Source organism: Castor canadensis, chromosome 7, assembly GCF_047511655.1.
Source record: "Castor canadensis chromosome 7, mCasCan1.hap1v2, whole genome shotgun sequence".
NCBI lineage: Eukaryota > Metazoa > Chordata > Mammalia > Rodentia > Castoridae > Castor > Castor canadensis.
In genome coordinates this window covers 133,305,916-133,326,257 of record NC_133392.1, presented here as the reverse complement: position 1 = coordinate 133,326,257, position 20,342 = coordinate 133,305,916, and the positions used below count along the sequence as shown (strand labels likewise).

General features: G+C 47.3%; 2 protein-coding genes across 36 annotated transcripts in view; both read left to right on the top strand.

Moving 5' to 3' along the window:
* Macf1 (microtubule actin crosslinking factor 1) overlaps positions 1–5,856 on the top strand; it is a 358,063-nt gene extending 352,207 nt beyond the window's left edge. For 26 of the 35 annotated variants that reach the window (XM_074080499.1, XM_074080502.1, XM_074080517.1 and 23 more), the window contains 3 exons: positions 445–555; positions 3,279–3,408; positions 4,412–5,856. In XM_074080499.1, coding sequence (XP_073936600.1) covers positions 445–555; positions 3,279–3,408; positions 4,412–4,668 — 498 coding nt within the window. In that variant the 3' untranslated portion in view covers positions 4,669–5,856. The remainder of the gene's footprint in view (positions 1–444; positions 556–3,278; positions 3,409–4,411) is intronic. The other 9 variants (XM_074080516.1, XM_074080515.1, XM_074080514.1 and 6 more) reach the window with 1 other exon arrangement.
* Positions 5,857–9,299: 3,443 nt separating this feature from the next.
* LOC109697321 (bone morphogenetic protein 8B-like) overlaps positions 9,300–20,342 on the top strand; it is a 28,245-nt gene continuing 17,202 nt past the window's right edge. The window contains exon 1 of the mRNA XM_074080480.1: positions 9,300–9,630. Coding sequence (XP_073936581.1) covers positions 9,300–9,630 — 331 coding nt within the window. The remainder of the gene's footprint in view (positions 9,631–20,342) is intronic.

The window sequence follows — 20,342 nt, the reverse complement described above, 5'->3', positions numbered from 1 at the left end:
GCAAAGGAGGAACACAGAAACAACAGACCAACACCACCTAAACCAAGAATGCCTAGGCCCCAGCAGTACACAGATTCAGAGCCTTTAAGATGATCAGCAAGGACATTTACTAAAATACACATTCAGCTAGTTACATCAGAAGTATTTCTTTCCTCTTATTCTCAGTTTTGAGTTTGAGTCCATCCAAAGTTACTAGGTCTAAAAATCCAGGTACTGTCTGCATAGCTGGAGCTAACAGATAAGCTTACTGTTAAGATCGGTCATATATGAAGAGTACTGTTGCCTTTCTGCCTGGTCCCTCTCATCCCTTTAGACTGATGTACATTTTATTTTGTTTTTTGTAAAATTTAGTGTCTTTTATTTATTTTGTTCTGTTCCCAATTTGTTCCCTTTCTGTTCCATTTCAATTGTTCCCATCCGTCCCTTTGGATTTCCGTTTCACAGACTCCATTTCAGTTCTCCCGCTGTTATGACAAACCCTGGTTGGTAAACAGTAAAGCTGGCACCCCTGTCAGGGACAGCCAATGTCCTGACCTCCATCTGCTCAGCCCCGAGGTAGAGTATGGCTTTGCTGAGTGGAACACAGTCATGAGGAAGCCCTCACTCATGCCAAGAACCTGCCCGGCTCTTCTTCCTGACACTAGCCCATTTCTCTTCCATCTCTGTGGCGCTTGCTGGCACAGTTGATTCATCTGATCATGTGTTTTCAGGGGTTTCTAACTCAGACTGACCAAAATTGGAGATAAATAAGAGATGCCTAAAACATGGTTGTAACAGTCTTTAGCATATTTGTTCAGGATGGTTAATAATGGTCATTCCTGTTGATTTGTTTGTTGATACTGTTTATAGTCAGACCTCTTAAGAGTCTCCAAATGTCAGATACTCAGACGAGTTACAAACACTTGAAATTCAACTACAGTGCATGTTCACCAATGTTTTATCTTTGCTTTGCTTAGTACAGGAGGATGGTTGTGCCACCCACCCTGAGATACTTCCCCATTGTGGTTAGTACTGCTACACTGGTCCAAGGCATAGGTGCTGTGTACTTCAGCCAAGCACAATGTCAGTGACCCCTGCTCTGGAGCTCAGATTTTACCTTATAAATTCCAAGGCTACATAGTGAAATCTTGTCTCCAAAAAAAAAAAAAAACACCTGAAACAAACATGGGCGGGATAGCAGTACAGTTTGCATCCTAGCTCTTACAGGGAAGCATTGGATTCTTGTGTCTCACAGGACAGAGCTGCTTTCATCAAGGCAAAGCCTCAGTGAGAAACTGGAGAGGCAGAGAAGCCAATGGCTATGAATGAGCTACTGCTTTGGGATTCATCCTGCTCCCAGCTAAAACTCCAGTTCAGAAATCTATCTAGCTTAGTAGATCTGGGGACCTACTGCCACTGAACCCCTAAGTCTCAACCTGCTATCTTGCTTTTCTTCTTCATAATGTCTCCAACTCAGCTCTCAATATATCTCAGAATTTCTAAAATGTTTCATTTCATTTTGACCTTTCATTTTCTTTACTCATTGGTATCCTATAGCCAGGCTATTCCTGACTTGGAACTCTGGCTCAGGGGTGGCGGAGCTATGGGTTCCCAGCAGTGGTGCTCAGGAAGGATAGCTTCTGGAACTGGTGCTCCTCCTCCTAGGTGGCCAAGAAAGTTCTTGCTTGAGTATTAATCACTATCTGTCGCTTTTGCTTTTCTTTTATAAACTGAAGAAATACAATAAACACAATTGAGATTGGTTGCTTTACTCTGTATAAACATTTTAAAGGTCCTGGAAAACAATTTCCACAACTGATTTCAAAGAACAATTGGAATAGGTGATATTTAAAACAGACTTTAAAATATCCTTTCTCCTCTAAATTAAGTCTACTACTATTTAAAAAAAAAAAAACTCAAAGGAAATGTGGTTTCCACCAGTAACAGTAATAATAATATACAACTCTTTTCCAGGTCAGGAAATGCTTCTACATATTTTTTCATTCAACAAGGTTTTATTGAGTCCTTTTTCTGTGCCAGACAGTTTTAGGTGCTAAAGATGAGACAGTTAATAAAACAAAGCCCCTGCTTTATGGAGTTGATGCTTTAATGTGGGGAAAAGAGGCAAGAAGCAAAGTATGGGTACTTGTGGCTCATGCCTATAATCACAGCTACTCATCAAGGCCAGCCCAGGCAAAAAGTTATAGCAAGACTTCATTTCAGTCTATAGGCTAAACATGGTGGTGCGTGCCTACCATCCCAACCAAATGGGAGGTATAAATAAGGAGTATCATGGGCCATACTGACCATGAGACCCTATTTGAAAAATAAACAAAGCTAAAAGGACAGGGTGGGGGTAGTTCAAGCAGTAGAATGCCAGTATACATCAGGTATTGGTAAGTACTATGCAAAAAAAAAAGATGAAGCAGGGCAAGAGGATAGAAAGTTTGCAAGTGGTATTGAGTGGTAAGGAAACTCTCTGATAAGGTCATCCTCTCAGCATAGCCCCTGCAGGAAACTGGCCGGGTGGGCAGCAACAGTCCAGAATGAACAGCAAGGGGACAAGACTGGGAACCTCCCTGGACTACTGGACAAACAGCAGGGAGCCTCTTGTCGCTAAATGGACTGACGAGAGAGTATGGTAAAAATAAAGTGGTAGAAGCAGGATTTAATCCCTCATGTCCCAAGGGAGAAACTGAGACCTAGGCTGCTTCATTTGAATCAGTCATGGAGCCCAGACACAAAGCCAGGTCTCCTGACACCTCATTCAGAGCCTTGTTCCTGATATCATAGACCTCTTGCCCCTTCTCATTTATTTGATCCACAAGGCAAGTAATCTTACCAGCACTTTACCCATGAGGATAAAGGCTAAGATGTTGACTAAAGTTAGCAATCCACTGCTTAGCAATGGAGATTGGAGTAATAGTTGAATCTCTGTGTTTCAGATGTCTAGCCCCAAAAGTTGATTGATACGATTATTTGGCTTTTTATTTACTCACCATATTTCTGTTTGTTACAACTATGGTGATCTTACTATTTGAAGATCTTTTCCATTTCTTCTAAAATTTGTCAGCAAATAAAAGATACTAGAAGCTATTTTAAATTGGAACTTAAAACCTTTGTTTTGAAAATACTGAAAATCCATGACATAGGACACTTTCAAAATAAATCTTTGCTTTCCCGGACTTTTAATTTGCTTCTCAAATGATCACATATGAAGCGGTTTTTAAGTAAACATTTAAATTTAAATTTCTTTTAAAGATTTCATGAAGTTAATATGATCCTTTATTGTTTTGAAGGTTATTCCATCAACAGGCAGCAAGCTGAAACGACCAACACCAACTTTTCATTCTAGCCGAACTTCCCTTGCTGGGGATACCAGTAACAGTTCTTCCCCAGCTTCCACAGGTGCCAAAACTAATCGCGCAGGTAAGTGCCTGTCCTATGAAACATGTATTGGGCTGAGGGGTGAGGGGGAAAAGCTAAGAATTAGAGAGCATGCTTCACTGCTCTCCATGGAGCCAGTGATGAGAATAGCATTTCGTGTGATGCACACACAGAAAGGCAGACCTGAGGGTTTTCAGGTTTACAGATCTGAATTACAGGTTTGTTCATCTGCATTTTTTTTTTTTTTTGCTATTTATGTAAATAGTCAATCAACTTCCCACAAACCGACAAATGAATTCCAGAAGCCTATTCTGAAAATATGAGGCTAAGCCAAACATTTGCTTGTCCTTTAACAGAGTTCAGTTTGTTTCTATCCATCTCCTGTCACTGCAGCTAACTCTAATCTTGTCTTCAAAGAGAAAAGCTATTCTTGATCAGAAATTATCACAGTTGAGAAAGTATGACCTGGTAGAGTAGTCCAAGTGATAAGAGCACCTGCCTAGCAAGCCTAACAAACATGAGGCCCTGAGTTCAAACCCCAGAACTGTCGTCCCCCTCCCCAAAAAAAAAAAAAAAAAAAGAGAAAGGAAGAAAGGGTCACTCCAGAGTTGGGGCAAGCAGTTTGCTATTAACTTTTCTAAAACCGCCTATTATGGCTGCTGGTGAGCTGAGAAAGTATGGGACAGAATGCATCTGCTCACCTGGAAATTTGACTTCTTTTCTGGCTCTCAGCCTACTGACCTTCATCTCCATTTTCCATCTGCTTCTATATTGCCTGTTCACTCATCTATGCTGAAGGGCATGAGCAGCCCCAGCTGATTGCATGTTGGGGACATGAAAGCAAGCTTCACAGGTAGACTTGCAGGCCAGGACAGGCTCAGCACCTTCTGTGTGAATGAGGAAACTCAAGTCCAGAAAAGCTGTGACTTGCCCAAGGTCACCCAGCAAATCAGATGGCATTAGGATCAGTAACCTGGCCTGTGGCCACTTGTACTTACACCCTATGCCTTCTGTATTAAGTTGCTGCTTTATTCTTGAATTCCAGACCCTAAGAAGTCAGCCAGTCGCCCTGGGAGTCGAGCTGGGAGTCGAGCTGGGAGTCGTGCCAGCAGCCGGCGAGGAAGTGATGCCTCTGACTTTGACCTTTTAGAGACTCAGTCTGCTTGTTCAGACACTTCTGAAAGCAGCGCTGCAGGGGGCCAAGGCAACTCCAGGAGAGGGCTAACCAAACCTTCCAAAATCCCAACCATGTCTAAGAAGACCACCACTGCCTCCCCCAGGACTCCTGGTCCCAAGCGATAACACTGTATAAGCACCCCACACCACTGTCCACTTTGAATTTGCTCCATACATTGGGTGTATATTTATTCCGAATGGGAGAAGTTATATTGTTAAAAGTGTAAAAGAATAATTGTGTTATGAAGCTGCCTTATTTTTTTTTCCTTTTTGTAAGTTACTATTTTCATGTGAATATTTATGTAGATAAAATTTGCCTCCTGGTAACCCTGTAATAGATGAGGCCCAGAAATGAAATATTTGAGAAAAACAAATGGAAAGGTCAAGATTCAAATGTGTATTAAAAGAAAAGCCTCTAAATAGGGTTTCTGCGTGCAGGATTGCAAACCTGCTTTATCTTTTAGGATTATTCCTAAATGCATCTTCTTTATAAACCTGACTTGCTGTCTCAGCAAGATAAATTATATTAAAAAAAAAAAATAAGAATCCTGCAATGTTTAAGGAACTCTTTTTTTTTTTTTTTTTTTGTGTAAATCACAGACACCTCGATTAACAAGAACTGAGGGGAGGGCACTTCTAATTGCATTTCCATTGTTTAATGTGTGATTTTAGCCGAAGAGACAGAACCTCATGTACGTAGCATTTGCACACAGTACAGCAAAAGGAGTTCACTGCAATACTGTCTCAATTCTGGATGTTTAAAGGACACATAGCTGCTAGAATTCAGGGGTAAATGTAACTTCCTAAAACTCCCAAAACTAGGGTTTTAAACTGATTTGTTAACTATCCAGCCTAGCCACCAATGAGCAGTCCTGTGTTCCCCAGGACCCAGATCCTTGGGAAGGGAGACTCCTTGGTGGCATTGTGAATTACAGATTTGTTTACCTACATTTTTTGCTATTTAAATGGTTGATCAACTTCCCACAAACTGAGGAATGAATTCCATGAGCCTATTCTGAAAATGTGGACCTAAGACAATACTTGCTTGTCCTTTAACGGAGTTCACCAGCACACTTGTTCATCAGTCCCGTTTGCTTCCGTCTTTTTTTGTGTGTGTAATAAAGTCAACCTACCAAGTGACCACAAAAGGGGCTGTCTGGGGCTCCTGTTTGTTAGCTGCTGTTCCTCTTCAGCTCCGACCATGTTGCTGTGTGATTATCTCAATTGGTTTTAATTGAGGCAGAAACTGAAGCTCTACCAATGAACTGTTTAAAAACAAGACACTTTTGTATTAAAATTGCTTGCAGTAATGAATGTTTTGTAATTCCTGATTTTCTTCTCAGTCACTACTTTATATTTAATGTTAGCCTGGGGTATAATGTTGTAGGTAATTAATACATTAATGAATATTCAAACCAAGCTATCTTGATGGATAAATTATACAACTCCTTAACAGACTTTTTTTCTTATTTTGCCCTTGTTAATTGTGTTTAGTGAGCAACAAACAGGACATTAAATATGTAGGAAGATTTTTGTATTAGAAATTGTAAATCCTGGGGTTTTGAGACGGGGCCAATTTCCCACAGTATGCTGAAATTTCTGTTTGAAGGATAGAATTTCAGAGGTGGAAGCAAAATCAGTCACTCTGTTAACTGCACAAAAGGTGGTTCCATTCTGCTCGCTCTGCATGCTGTAGGATGGAAGCCAATGGTAATTCATTCAATAAGCTAGTTGATCTGAAGGTGACAGGGACTCTTGCCCTAAAAAAACCATTTTTTGGGAAGCCTATTTAGTGTGGTTTATGGATGATCAAAGACTGGTGGGCACCTTCTCAGGTGCAGGTTTGTGCCAAATGATGCACATCTGGTCTTAATTGCCCCATCACTAGATGTTTTCTAGTTACGCAGGTCTCAAAAACAAAAGATCAGTGGTGGTAGACAACTGTAATCCCAGTATTTGAGAGGCTGAGGCAGGAGGATCCTGAGTTCAAGGCTAGCTTCAGATACTTATCTGTCTTAGAAAAACCAACACCTGGGAATGTAGCTCAGTGATAGAGTGTGGGAATGTAGCTCAGTGATAGAGTGCTTCCCTAGCATGCAAAAGGCCTTTTGGCTCAATCCTGGAGCTAATGGACAAGCTAGAGGGGTAGCTGCCCTGAGTCCCTCTTGCTGATCACCATATTTGTGGTATTGGAAGAAAACGTACTTCACTTGATTATTATGGGCCTCAACACTGGGAGTCAAATCCAATCTAGCTTCTTTGTTTTATAGGTAGAGAAAGTAGGATCGTAGTATGATTAAGTGTCTAAAACCTGCTGATTGGATTTGTAGGAATGTGAAGCCATTGTTGAGAGCACATGGCTACACTCATCCTAAATTGAGATCATTAATTTCTGTCCTAAGAATCAGCCCCACACTGGGCTGCTTCTGGTCTAGCTGGAAATCTGAGGATGAGGTAGGAGGCTCCCAATGCTGTGGTGTGCAGGAGTGTGGGGAGGGTCTGTAGGGCAAGTGGACATTGAAGGTGGGGAGGAGACAGTGGCCAGGAGACTCAGAGCCCCTGATCAAGCTGCATGGACAACCCCTTGACTTGTATGGATTCAGACTCCCAAACAGCTTTCTCTGCCCCTCCACCCCATCACCACTGGTGCTTACTGTCACCCCCATCCACACACACCCCACACACACACCTTACTGTGCCTGCCTCCAACTTCACCCTGACTGCAGACTCCCTGCAACCCACATTGCCCTCAGCTTCCAGGCTCTGGTCTCACCTTCGGCACATCGGCTAATATGCACTGTCCTTATGTTAAGGTTCAGAGTCTTTATGGGGCTTGCAAGCTGTGTGGAAATTTACCTGCTGGGTAAAAGACAAGCTAGGCATGTGCTTGAAGCACCAGCAAATAATTGCATTAAAAATTTTGTTGATATTTAAAGCTTTGAAGTCATCATGGCAAAGTGTGATTTTGGTGACATCATACTATTTTGGGGGAGTTCAGTTCTGAATCCACACGGAGGCACCATAATCGCTAGATGCCAGGATCCTACCTAAGGTGCAGGGCCCTTGACAGCTCTTCCTGCATTGGCTTTTTGAGTGGACCCAGTTCTCCTGGGTCCACTGAGCAACAAACCTGCAGGTGCCAACCTGCCCCACCCCAGCTCCAGTGTTGTGTGACCTACCTGGGGGTAGTCCCTTACTTAACTTCCGTGTGCCTCAGTTTCCTCCTCTTAAAAAGAGGTGTATACCCCATATCAACTTGTTACATTACAGAACTGATAAAGAACACACTCGAAGTTGCCTGGCACCTGACAAGTGCTGTTGACTCCACTAAGAGGCTCCCTCGAATTTAGGGTCTTGACGCAAGCTGTTCCCTCCGCTTGCGTACTTTCCTCCCACTGACCTTTCCTGTCGTTCAGGGCCAATGTCGCTGAGCCTTCGGAGCTCAGTGCAGGTGCCACTTCGCTTAGCACCTTGACCACCGGTGAGGCGATGCAGTGAGAGACGGCCGCTGGGGAGGGCAGGTGTGCAGAAAGGAGCTGAGCTAGTCCGTGGGTTTCCGGGAGGACCCTTGTCTTGCAAGCCGCTGGCGGCCGTGACAAGCGAGACGGTGGGCAAAGGTGGCCCCAGGTGCTCCGGAGGGCCTACGAGCTTCATGGCGCGACTGGAGGCAGGCGCGCGTCTCCACAGTGCCACCGAATCGGCAGCGGGGTGCGCAGGGCACAAGGCGGGGACTGGCGGGGACAGCAGACCCCGAGATGCCCGAGAGCACGCGGAAGCCAAGTGGCCAGGGGCGCCGGGGGAAGCCACTGAGCACGTGTCGGAGCAGATGTCCCCAGCAGCACCAGCAAGAGGACCGCAGGGAAGACGCACGGAGCTGGCGAGGAGCCGCGGTGGCCGGGCTGCTGCCGGCAGAGGAACGTGCCCTGCCCTCGGAGCATGGCTGGCCTCTCCAGACAGAACTGAGGACGTGAGCGGGGCCCCACGGAGACTCCCCGCACCCACGCGGGGCTAAGGACTCGGGATCCCCGCCAAGGGGCCCGCGGGAGCGCAGGTGCCTGCTTTCTTGGGACACACGAGACTATGAAGTCTCCGAGCCAAGCCCTGGACTGCGCCCCAGCGGGTAAGTGGAGGGCCCAGGGCAACCCTGAAGACCCCTCGCTTGCTCCCCACCCCCTACCCCCAGCCCCCATTCCACCGCCCCGCCCCCCATCGGTCCCCCCTCCCCACCAGAGGTCGCACCGCGAGTTTTGCCAGCTGCAGCACAGACTCCTCCCAGGGCCTCCTTGTTAGGGCACTGGCCCCGCCCCCTGCGTCCCCATTGGTCGGCCCAAGGAGGGGCGGGGCCGAAGGGCGGTAGCTGCGGTTCTAGGCGCCGACGGCTCACCGAGCTGAGGTAACTCGCGGATCTGTGCCGCGGGTTTCCCACGGAACTCTGCCGCCGCCTCTGCCAGCTCCGCAGTTGTTGGCCTCGTGGGACTGGCAGGCCCGGCGGCGACAGACGAATTAGCCGGGAGTCCCTAGTCCCTGAAGCAGCCTCTGCCCCTCAGCGGTGCCGGCTGCGGCCGCGCGTCGCCGAGGCGGGACAGGTGCTACGCGGCGGACGCTGTGGGGATCCCGCCGCGGCCGAAGGCGACGCTCGCCCCGTCCCGCCGGCCGCGCGCCCAGCCAGCCGCTCGCCGTCGGGGCGTCCCGCGGTCCGGGGCTCTGGGCCCGGCTGGGAGCGGATGCGCGCCCGCTGAGCCCCCGCCTGGCCCGCGATGGCCGCGCGCCCCGGGCCCCTCTGGCTCCTGGGCCTGGCTCTGTGCGCGCTGGGCGGCGGCCCCGGCCCGCGACCCCCGCCCAGCTGTCCCCAGCGGCTCCTGGGAGCGCGCGAGCGCCGCGACATGCAGCGCGAGATCCTGGCGGTGCTCGGGCTGCCCGGGCGGCCCCGGCCCCGCGCGCCGCCCGCCGCCGCCCGGCTGCCCGCGTCCGCGCCGCTCTTCATGCTGGACCTCTACCACGCCATGGCCGGCGACGACGACGAGGACGCCGGGCCCCTGGAGCGGCGCCTGGGCCGCGCCGACCTGGTCATGAGCTTCGTCAACATGGGTGAGTGCGGCCCGGGGATGGCGGCCGGGACGCGGTGGTGCCCGCGGGAGTGGATGGCGGGTGTGCGTCGTGGTCGGGGTGACAGCGCCCTCACGCTGGTCCCTCGGGAGTGAACTGCGGCTGCCATGCAGTGTGTGCATCCTAGGGCAATGCCAGGCCCCGGCGGCGACCGCGAGTCAGGTGCAGTGGACAGGAGCCAGGGGACGGCGACTGCTTGGGGGCCGGCGCGGTTCTCCCTGAGCTGTGCGGCGACAGGAACAGCTCCCGGGACAGCGTTCGCCCGGCCCCCAAACACCCAGGACGGGGACCGGGACGGGGCGAGGACCGGGCCCACCTGGGTGGTACCAGGAAGACAGTCGGGTCCTGAAGAAAATGATGAGTAAGCAGAGGCTGTGATAAGGACAGTCCTAAGGAGAGGGACAAAGGTCAGCATGGAAACCTGTGGTCACATCATCAAAGTGACCGGAACTGCCTCCCATGCAGGCTGTGCCTGAGCAGCAGGAAGCCTGGGTGAGGCACTGTCCGGGAGCAGCTGGGGAAGGAGGGACACCCAGCTCCGTGGGTCAGGGACCTGTGAGTGACCCAAGGGGCAGCTTGGGTCCCTGGCTTTCTCCCCGGGTAAGCTTGGCTTTTCCTCTCTGCTGAATCCTCTACAAGCCCTGGAGCCAGTTATCCCTGAAAGTTCAGCACTATTTCCCCAGTCCCTTTCATCCAAGCCATGAGAACTTACTGTGGGGCAGGTCCCCACCTGCTTTGCCTCCTGTCTGTGTCTAGTGACAAGCAGGGCCTGGGCTAGAGCAGACAGCAGGCTGAGTCTGGGGACCAGGCCATGAGGCTGAGAGCAGGGAGAGGACCCCTGCTATGGCCACCAACTGCCCTCACCCACAGCAGCCCTTGTAATCCTCCCAGCATCCCTGGGAGCAGCCACAGTCTCCCCATCTTCCAGGTGAGGACAGGGAGTCCCAGAGAGGCAGTGGCATGCTTCAAATAGCACAGGACAGGCCCAAGTTGTCTGGCTCTACACCCAGTGCTCAAGGAGGTGATATTTCTGTTGTCAGGCCAGGGTTTGAGGATGGACAGAGCTTTCAGGGTTGTGGGTGGAGGAACACAGGACAGCGGGGTGTGTGGGGGTCCTTAGCCCTTTGTTTCCTACACCAGATCAAGAAGAGGGGACAGCCAAGTCTCTGCTGTCCCCCCCCCCCCAGTGCTGGTGTGGGCTGAGGTGGGGGAGAGCAGAGTGGGAGGCAGTTGCAAACCAGAGCCTAGAGTTCAGGGCCAGGGCCAGGCCAGTGGAATCTGGACACTGCCTGCCTGCTTAGAGGGCAGGGTGAGGAATTAGAACAGAGGAGACCACGTATGGGACTGGGACTGGAGTTCCATCCTTAGGACAGGCTGACCCAGGGCTCAGGACCAAGAAGAGTTGAGGATGGAGTTGCCCAAGAATGTCCCTAGGGGAGCCGCCCACCAGAAAGAGTCACTGCCCAGCCCATGTCCTGCTTCCCTCCAGCATCTCCTGGGTCAAGGCACGCACAGATCTGGTGGGAGCTGTTGCAGTGAAATAGTCAGGGCGACTATCGCTGAATGAACTTGCAAGAGTGCCTTTTACCTTAGCCATAGACCACTACTTATAAAATGTGGTTCTAGTGGTCTATTATCAGGGTTGCTATATGATTAGTTAATAGAGAGGCAAGAGTCCATTTTTTCCCCTGAGAGGGAACCTAGGCCTAGTCACTGCTGACCCCCATCCCTCCCAGGGTGGCCCAGTCATGATTTGAGATGTCCAATATTCCCCACATGTTTTGTACATGTGGAAACCTAGAAATGGATTCTAAAAGCCAACAAAAGGCATTTGTACCTATGTTTACAAGAAAATCTACCATTTGAATTTTCACACCTTCTAGTCCTCATTTAGTCCTGGCAACAACATGAGAAACTTTTGCCAGCCCCATTACAGGGGCTCAGAAAGGTTAAATGGCCAGCCCATGGCCACACAGCACATCCAGAGCAACATCCATGGCTGTGGATCCCACATCCCATTTCTTCCCACACTGTCTCTGTGTGTTCCATTAGGATCTGGGCCTCTGACACTGGGATTAACAAGCAGACCTTTGTTCAGTGGCAGCTGGCTGTGGGTGGCACCATCAGAAGGGCTTTCTTTATTCGGATGGACTCACTGCACTAGTACAACTCCCTTGGCCACAGTAGTTTTAACAGCTAATTACCCAGGGCCATATGTGGGGATTAGACATGTACCAGGATTCCTTCCATGTTTGGAGGCCCAGGTCCAACCTAAAGGTCAGGTCCCCAGAACCACTGTGGAGTCTAATAGCAGAGTCCCTGTGGTGTTGGTGTCCATGCCCAGATCCCACACCTGCTATCTCCAGCTGCACCTCTCTTGTGAGCCTCCTCTGGCTCCTGAGAAGCCAGGCCTGGGCCTGCGAGGCCCCTGACTGCTGATGGTAGCCTGCAGGGCCCACAGCTGGGGTTCATCTCGGGCCTCCCACCAGGGCTCAGACCAGTGAGGAGGAGGTCCTTTAGAAGCCTGGCATGGTTTTCAGAGCCTGTGTTGTGAGCCAGGGCTGCGGTCAGAGCTGTGGACTCTGCCTGGCCTCTCTGTCCATCTCAGCCTGAAGACCCTTGGGCCCTCAGGGTCAGGGTGCAGTAAAGGGAGCTGTAACCCTGTGAAGCGGATGGCTCCTGTCCCTGGTCTCCTTGTGTTCCTTTTTTTTTTTTCCTTTTTTTTTTTTTTTCGGTGCTGGGGACCGAACTCAGGGCCTTACACTTGCCAGGCAAGCGCTCTTCCACTGAGCTAAATCCCCAACCCCTCCTTGTGCTCCTTGAGCTGAGCTTGAGCCTTGAACACAAGACCCAGGTTCCTTACCTTCACCAATTGGACCTGTCCTTAGTTTCTGCTTGTCTCCATCCACATCCCTTCTCTGGTCCTCTGCCTTCTCATTCAGTCTGCATGGGTGGTGTCAGAAAAGTGAGGTACCTCCCAGCCATGATCTTCAGCCTGTGTCAGAGACCCCTGCTCACAAGGCTGCCCTATCCCTGTACTTGATCACCTTGGGACTGCCTGGCCCTTCTAGGAGGAGGAGGTTCTCCTTGGGAGGAGGCAGGAAGAACCAACTCTGCATGTGCTTTCTTAATCCTTTTCCCTTCTTTCAATGGAGAGGCAGGTGCCCCTGTTCCAGACTGAGAAACTGAGGCACAAACAGCACTAACAGGCTGTTAGTCTAGGCAGGATCTTCACCTTGATCCCAACCCTTTTCTGAACCAGACTAATTTATTCCTGTGCTGTCAAGTGGCCAAAGACAGGAGTGCTGACGAGCTGAGGTTGTTGGATCTGGGAGAACTGGGAGAATCAGGGATGAGTGGGAATAGGGGCCTGGGTCCTTCCCTGCCCTTACCAGCCCTTTGACCTTCAAAAGTGATGCTTTCTCTCTAGGATTTCAGAGTCACTCCTTTTGTGTTTTTATCAGGGAATCCTTTCATTTTCCCATTTGTTTATATTCATTCATTCATTCAACAAATAATTATGTAATACCTACTACATGTGAGGCCCAGTTTCAGTCTCTTGGGATGTAACAAAGAATAAAGTCTATGTCCTTATGGGGCTGACCTTCTAGAAGGAGAGACAAGTAATAAAGTAGCTATTGTGCTGGAAACATGGCTCAAGTGGCAGAGCACCTACATAGCAAGCTCCAGGCCCTGAGTTCTAAACCCCATTCCCACCTAAATAAATAAATAATACATAAGCCATAAAGGTGTCAAATGTGCTAACCTGGCCCTCCAGCCCCCATGTGGAAGCAAGAGAGGCTGAATAAGGTCAGGACAGCCAGGCCTGGGCTGAGGGTTTCTGACCTCGGAGTCACACAGAGAGAATTTGCATCCTGGGTCCAGCTCCTACTCTTGTGTGACCTGGGCTTTCCTGGCCACCTCTCCAAGCCTTGGTTTCCTCCGCGATGCTCATTTTATGGGGCTGTCAGAGCTTGTGTAAGATGACACCCAGTGATGACCACATGCCCAGATCCTCAACGTTTGCTCCTTCAGTTGCATTTCACAATTACTGATACATCTTTGTTTTAAAAAGAGGAGAGTGAGTGAGGGCTGCGGGTATGACTCAAGTAGTAGAGAGCCCACCTAGCATCTCCAGACCCCGGTACTGCAAAAAGGAGAGTGAGATTAGATTTTCCCAAGTGAGGCAGGTGATTTTTCCAAGGCCACACAGCAGGTCATATCCCTTACCTGCACATCCTGTGCTTGTCCACTATATAGCAACTGCCTCTCTACCCAGCCCTGGGCCTAGCCTATGGTTAAATACAGTAAGTGCTGCTGAATTGACTAAATATGAATGTGTACTGAAAACTAAGACTCCTGTTGTGAAGTGTCTTTAGTGCTTTGGGATTTACGGTAATTATATATGTTCATCACATAAAATTCAGAGCATAGCAGAACAGATGGGGGGGTGTGGGACTCCTATTCCTACCAGCCAGTCCCCCTGCAAGCAACTGCTTTCTGATTTCTATAGCCGTGATTCATGTAGTGCATAATCTAGTATCTCATCTTTTCACTCAACATAAATTTTTGATATGCGTCCATGGTGGTGTTGTTTCTGTAATTTTTGTTTTACAACTGAGTTGCATTCTATTGCATGAATAGACCACAATTTACTCTTATTAATTTATACATATTAATGGACATGGATTGTTTCCAGTTTGGGGTTATTATGAATAGAGCTGTTCTGAGGTTTATTTTATTATATTTATTTATTGTGGGGCTGGGGGTTCAAACCCAGAGCCTTATGCATACTAGGCAAGTACTCTGCCACTGAGCTACATCCCCAGCCCAGAGCATTCTTATATACATCATTTTGTGGATATATTAAACCTGGATTTTAATCCTGAGTGTGCACTTGGATCTGTGAGATGTTGAACAGGTTGCTTAATGTCTCAACCAAGTTTCTATACCTTTAAGGCAAACTAAGTGAAGCTGGTCCCCAAGGCTTCTGTAGAACAGAGCAGATGTGCATTGTGACCAGCTGGATGCAGACACAGAGCAGGAGGTTAATGAATGGAGCTGATCTATTATGTCCTACCTCTGTGCTTAGCTTGCTTTGTACCCTCTGCCAAGAACATCCCCATCTCCTCTTCTGCTTGCCAAAACTCCACCCCTTATTTATTTATTTATTCATTCATGCATTCATTATTACGGTACTGGGGTTTGAACTCAGGGCCTACACCTTGAGCCACTCCTCCAACCCTTTTTTGTGATGGGATTTTTTGATAGGGTCTTGCAAACTTTTTGCCCAGGATGGTTTCGAACCTCAATTCTCCTGGTCTCTGCCTCCTGAGTAGCTAGGATTACAGGTGTGAGCCACCAGCACCCGGCCTCCACCCATTTTTAAAAGGGGCTAAATGAGGGTTTCCATAAACCCCGGCCCAACTCCATCCTGCAGAGACAGGCTTGTTCAGAGATAGAGTCTAAAGCTCCCAAGGTGCATATGTCTCTTAGGATCCCAGGCTCACTCTGCCTTTCTGATTCAGTGACACACCCAGCCGCACTTTCTCCTGGTCCTTGGGAAATTGAACAACCTGAAAACGGGACAAATCTGATTCTTCATGGCATCCCCACCCCACCATGTGTCCCAGCCCCTGTATGCAGGTGCTCAGGGCAGACACAAAAGTGAAGAGGAGTGGCAGGAGGCCTGGGATCTCTGGAGTCAGGTGATAGAGTCTGGACCCCTTCCAGTGGGACAGAAGCCGCCACTGTTCACCCCTTTGTGGTGCTGACAATGGATGTAGCATCTTCCCAAGTCCTCTCCTGAGACTCCAAGTCACACAGGGCCCTGCCTAGAGGAAGGTGTCTTCAGCAGACATTCCAGGGGCCCTTGTTGGAGGGACCCCCCCCATCCCATATCACACCTACTGTTGAACTCTAGGGCCACTCATTTCATATTGGCACCAAGTCTGAAAGTCCACATAAAGGACCGTAACCTCACATATGACCTCCAAAAAGTTTCTGCTCCTTCTGGGCCTCAGTCTCCCCACCTCTGTAGCAAAGAATGTGTTCATAACCTGCCCACTCATGGGGCTCCACCAGGGATGAGCATGAGGTGGAGAGATATAAACTCATTCGACTTCATCACAGAAGCCCCTCCCCCCACAGGCAAAAGTGTTGAGAACCAAAAACCACAGTCTGACAAGGCTGCTGTGGCCTAGCAGCATTCCGACAAGGTCGGAATCTGCAGGTGCACCATGTCTCTATCACGGTGGGAAGGAACGCTAAATGGTTTCCCTTGACTGAAAAGAAGTTTATACTTAGACAAGGACACTAGCAGTAAGAATGCAGGGTGGCCAAAACAGAAAGGTTGTAACTAGGTCAGAGTGTTTTGATGTTTAAGTCTCTTCCTCTTTTGTAGAAAGCTTGCTGAGAAAAATAAAATTTTGTCAGTTGGTCATCAGCCTTCTGGCCATCTCGATATGGTTTCGTCATTCCCTTCCTGAGTGCGTGAGTCTTTTCATATATTCTGTCTTGTTTATTCCTTCCCTGAGCCCTTTAGGGTCAAGGATCTCTGCGATCCAGGCACAAAAGGAGCTATCACCATGATCACCTCTTTTTGAAAAATTCCCACCATTCAGTTCTTTCCCAAATTTCAACTGGAGGAATCCATTCTTCTTGCTCATATCCTGGGGACTATTTTTGACCTTGGCAGGCTTGATGTGGTGGCCTGGGTGGATGTCCTCTTTTAATTTAGGGTTTGAAGCCTTCTGACTAGTGGACCAGTAATTATGTGTGCATTAGCCACTTAGGAAAACAGCTCTTGAAGTTAGTAATGAGACTGGCTGAAAATACTTCATAAGTGAACCTGAGCCTCCTTTCCACAGTGCTGAAGTTTCTGGTAGAAGAAACCCCTTCAGGGTATAGAATTCACAGTTCACCAGTTCCTTGGTTCTTCCTCCTCTAACCTAAAGGTGCCAAGGAGACAGGGTCTTGTTCTAGGTCTAAATGGGGCTCCTCGGCCTTTGTTAGTAGCAGGGCTAGCTAGACAAGCCTAGTCTGTATTCCTCTAGGACTCTGGAAAGCCTGTTTCTTACGTCAGGTGGGAGAGGCAGCAAGTCCCATAGCAATATGGGATCATAGGTGGCCTCTGGTGGGAATGTTGTGATGTGAAAGTCACTCCCAGACCAGCAGTGATGCCCCAGGCCAAGGGACTAGAGGCTGGACACTGAACCTCTGTCCTGGAGGCAGCAGCCCTGAGAAAGGACAGGAAGTACTGTCTCTGTCCTGGAACACAGGACTTAATGAGCCTGCTGCTGGGAACCACAACCACCCCACATGTTCAGTTCCTGCCCTAAAAAGTTCGCCATCCAGATGGGCAGCAAACCAGGGACGCATATTCCTGTCACAAGAGAAAAGGACAGGCCAACTGCCTGGTCTATGAAAGGTGGGAAGGGGAAGAGGAGGTTCCTCAGATGAACTAAGGGGAGAGCAGCCTTTAGACATGGCAGGAGAGGGCCACCTCGGAGAGCACAGCCCCAAAAGTGACTCTGATGGAAGGTGTCTGCAGGTAGAGGACACAACAGACAGACACATGGCTGGGCCAGCTGAGAGGGCGTTGGGACACAGAACTGAGCCTAGGCTCCTCCTGTGGGCCCTGAGGGGCTAGGAAAGGTTTGAGGGGAGGCAGGAGAGGTCAGACAGGCACTCTACCACTTGAACCACTCCACCAGTGCTTTTTTGTGTTGGGTATTTCCGTGATAGAGTCTTGTGAACTATTTGTCCAGGCTGGCTTCAAACTTTGATCCTCCTGATCTCTGCCTCTTGAGTAGATAGGATTACAGGCATGAGCCACCGGCGCCCAGCTTCTATTTTCTCTTATACTAAACAAGTTGGTCTTAACAACATCGACATAATATGGTTTACTTTAGCCTATAATTTCTTTTTTCTTTTTTTTTTTTTGGTGGTGCTAGGAATTGAACCCAAGGACTTGCACATGCTCATCAAGCACTCTACCACTGAGCTATATCCCCAGCCCTGGTATTCTATAATTATATATAATATGTTATCTATAATACATATATAATTGTTACAGAAGAATGTTACCTTAATAATGTGATTACTGAAAACCAATTAAGATTTATTTGTACCTTATTTCGTTCTTAAGATATCCTACTAAGGTTACAGAGTCAAATTACTCTGTTTTTAAATCACTTAAAAGAATTCCTCATTGTGTGGTTAAGCCACCAGTGCAATGCATAATTAATGTATTTACTTTGCTTTACATTTTATTTTTAAGTTTACTCTTTCTTTTTGTATTTTGAATTGATTTTGTTTCATACTTAGTGTGAAATTTTTACAAAATTTATAAAACAAAGAGCACCAAAGCAATCTTTTTCGACCTCCATCCTCTATGCCCTGTCTCCATTCCCTTTCTCCCTTAAAAGGTAACTGTTTTTTAACTTGGCTTATTAATTGGTAGTCTATCATCTCCCTATTTAAAATATGCAATTATACTCATACCTAAATATGTATGTTTAATGTGTGTTTATAATATTTCTACTTTTTACCTTTTCTTAGATAAAATGTATATTATCTGTAATATTCACCTTGATTCTTTCTAAAGTAGTAATATTCTTTTTTGCAAATGCATTGCACCCCACTAAGGAGATGTACCATAGTTTATCCAGCTTGTCTCCTGTTGACATTTGGGTTGTTTCTAGTCTTTTGCTGCAATAAATTACACAATTATGCTATAACAAGTAACCTTGTGCATGCATCATTCTATATTTTTGTGAGTGTCTTTGTGATTTTCTTGGAAATAGGATTTGGGAATAAAAGCATATGTGACTTTTCTAGATTCTTGCTGGACTTTCCATAGGGATTGTACTCTTGCCTGTGATGCAAGAGAGAACTCAGTTTATCTTAGAGAGTCTTAGTCAACAGGTCTTTCCAAGTACCACACAAAATAACCGCACAGATCCTCCTGCTCTCTGCCTCCTGAGTAGCTAGGATTACAGGCATGAGCCACCAGTACCTAGCTTGAGCTCAGATTTTTAAAATACATATATCTAAATAAGTAGATGGATACATAAATATAAATGTGTGTCTATGCATGGGTTAGTATATTTTCTAGCTCTGTCCACTGAGAGTTTAAAAGCAATTTTGCTCCTGTAGTAATGAGTGCACACTATGACCAGGCCATGGTTTCTGAACACCTCTCCAATGAACCAAAGTTCTTTGGGAAAATGGCTGATTCCAAGAATGGGATATCACTAGATAAGCCTATAGCATTTTATGGTGCTATACATAAAGTTCTCAAAAAAGGATGAAAGAGTGTGTGTTAAAAGAATACAGGAACCACCTGAGAGAGGTGCCCAGTGGCCAAAGCTGGCACAATTTGAGCAATATAATAAATAGTGAGCAAGGAGTGGTGGTGCACACCTGTAATCCCAGCACTCAGGAGGCTGAGACAGGAGGATCAAAAGTTCAAGGTCAGCCTTAGCTACATAGTGAGACCTTAAGGAAAGACAGAGAGAGGGAGAGAATTGGATTAGGCTGTAGAATAAAATAAGCATACGAATACATAATAATATAAATAAATAATTAAATAATTATGGGAGAAAGGACAAGTCTTCCTTTGAAAAGAATCCCAGTTAAATAAGTAAGGAAGGGGAAAAGAGAAACAAAAATGACTCTTGCAGAACTGGAGAATAATTGGTGCAGGCAAGATTCACTAATGGGTGATAAAAATTACTGGGCAGAAGTTTAAGGAGACGCAGGATATGCACATAATCCCAAAAGATCTCCTTCGTAAATACTTATTATTTACAAAAGAAAAAATAATGATATTCAGAGGAAAATGGCAGACACCAAGGAATCAGAGTTAATATCACTAGTAATAAGACATATTGACATCCTGGTGTCTAATTTGATGATATGAAAAGCGTATATCCCTTCTATGGTATTCTCCAAAATTCATGACTTCACTCTAACTGTGAGAAAGCATCAAACAAACTCAAAAGAGAGAAACCTGCTACAGAATAACTGAGCAGTACTCTTCAAAAGTATCAAGGACATGAAAAGCAAGAAAAGATTTATAGATTGTTATAGATGAGAAGAACCCAAGCAGAAGTGACAAGAAATATAAGATGGGATCCTGGATTTAAAATCCTGAAACAGAAACAGGATATTAGTGGAAAAACTGGTGGAATTTGAGATAAATCTGTAGTTTAGTTAATAATACATTGTGGAGAGTGGAGTACATAAGCACAGCTGTATCAAATAAACTGCATGCTTGAGTTGGCACAGCCCAGACACAGAAGTGGGCAAGAAGCAGTACGGCTGTTTTTCCTAAGATGTTTACTTTCAGAGGGAAGTGGTCACAGGTTCCTCCTGTTCCCAAAAATTACAATGTCATGCACCCTCTCCTGAGAACTGCTGCTCCACCTTGTTTTGCCACTCTATATAATAAACTCGCGGGGGAGGCGGTTGTTGTGCATCTCCATCTGAGCACCCAGCCTACCTGGTCCCAGCTTTGTGCATGTTTGGTCTTCTGTCTGTTGTCCCTTCTGCATCTCCCATTGCCCTCAGTTAGGTTTCTAGGACATGCTCATGCAGGACATGAGAATATATCAGTATTAATTTCCTGAATTTTTTAAAAATTATATCATAGATTGGTTACATAAGATATTATTAGGAGAAGGTATAAG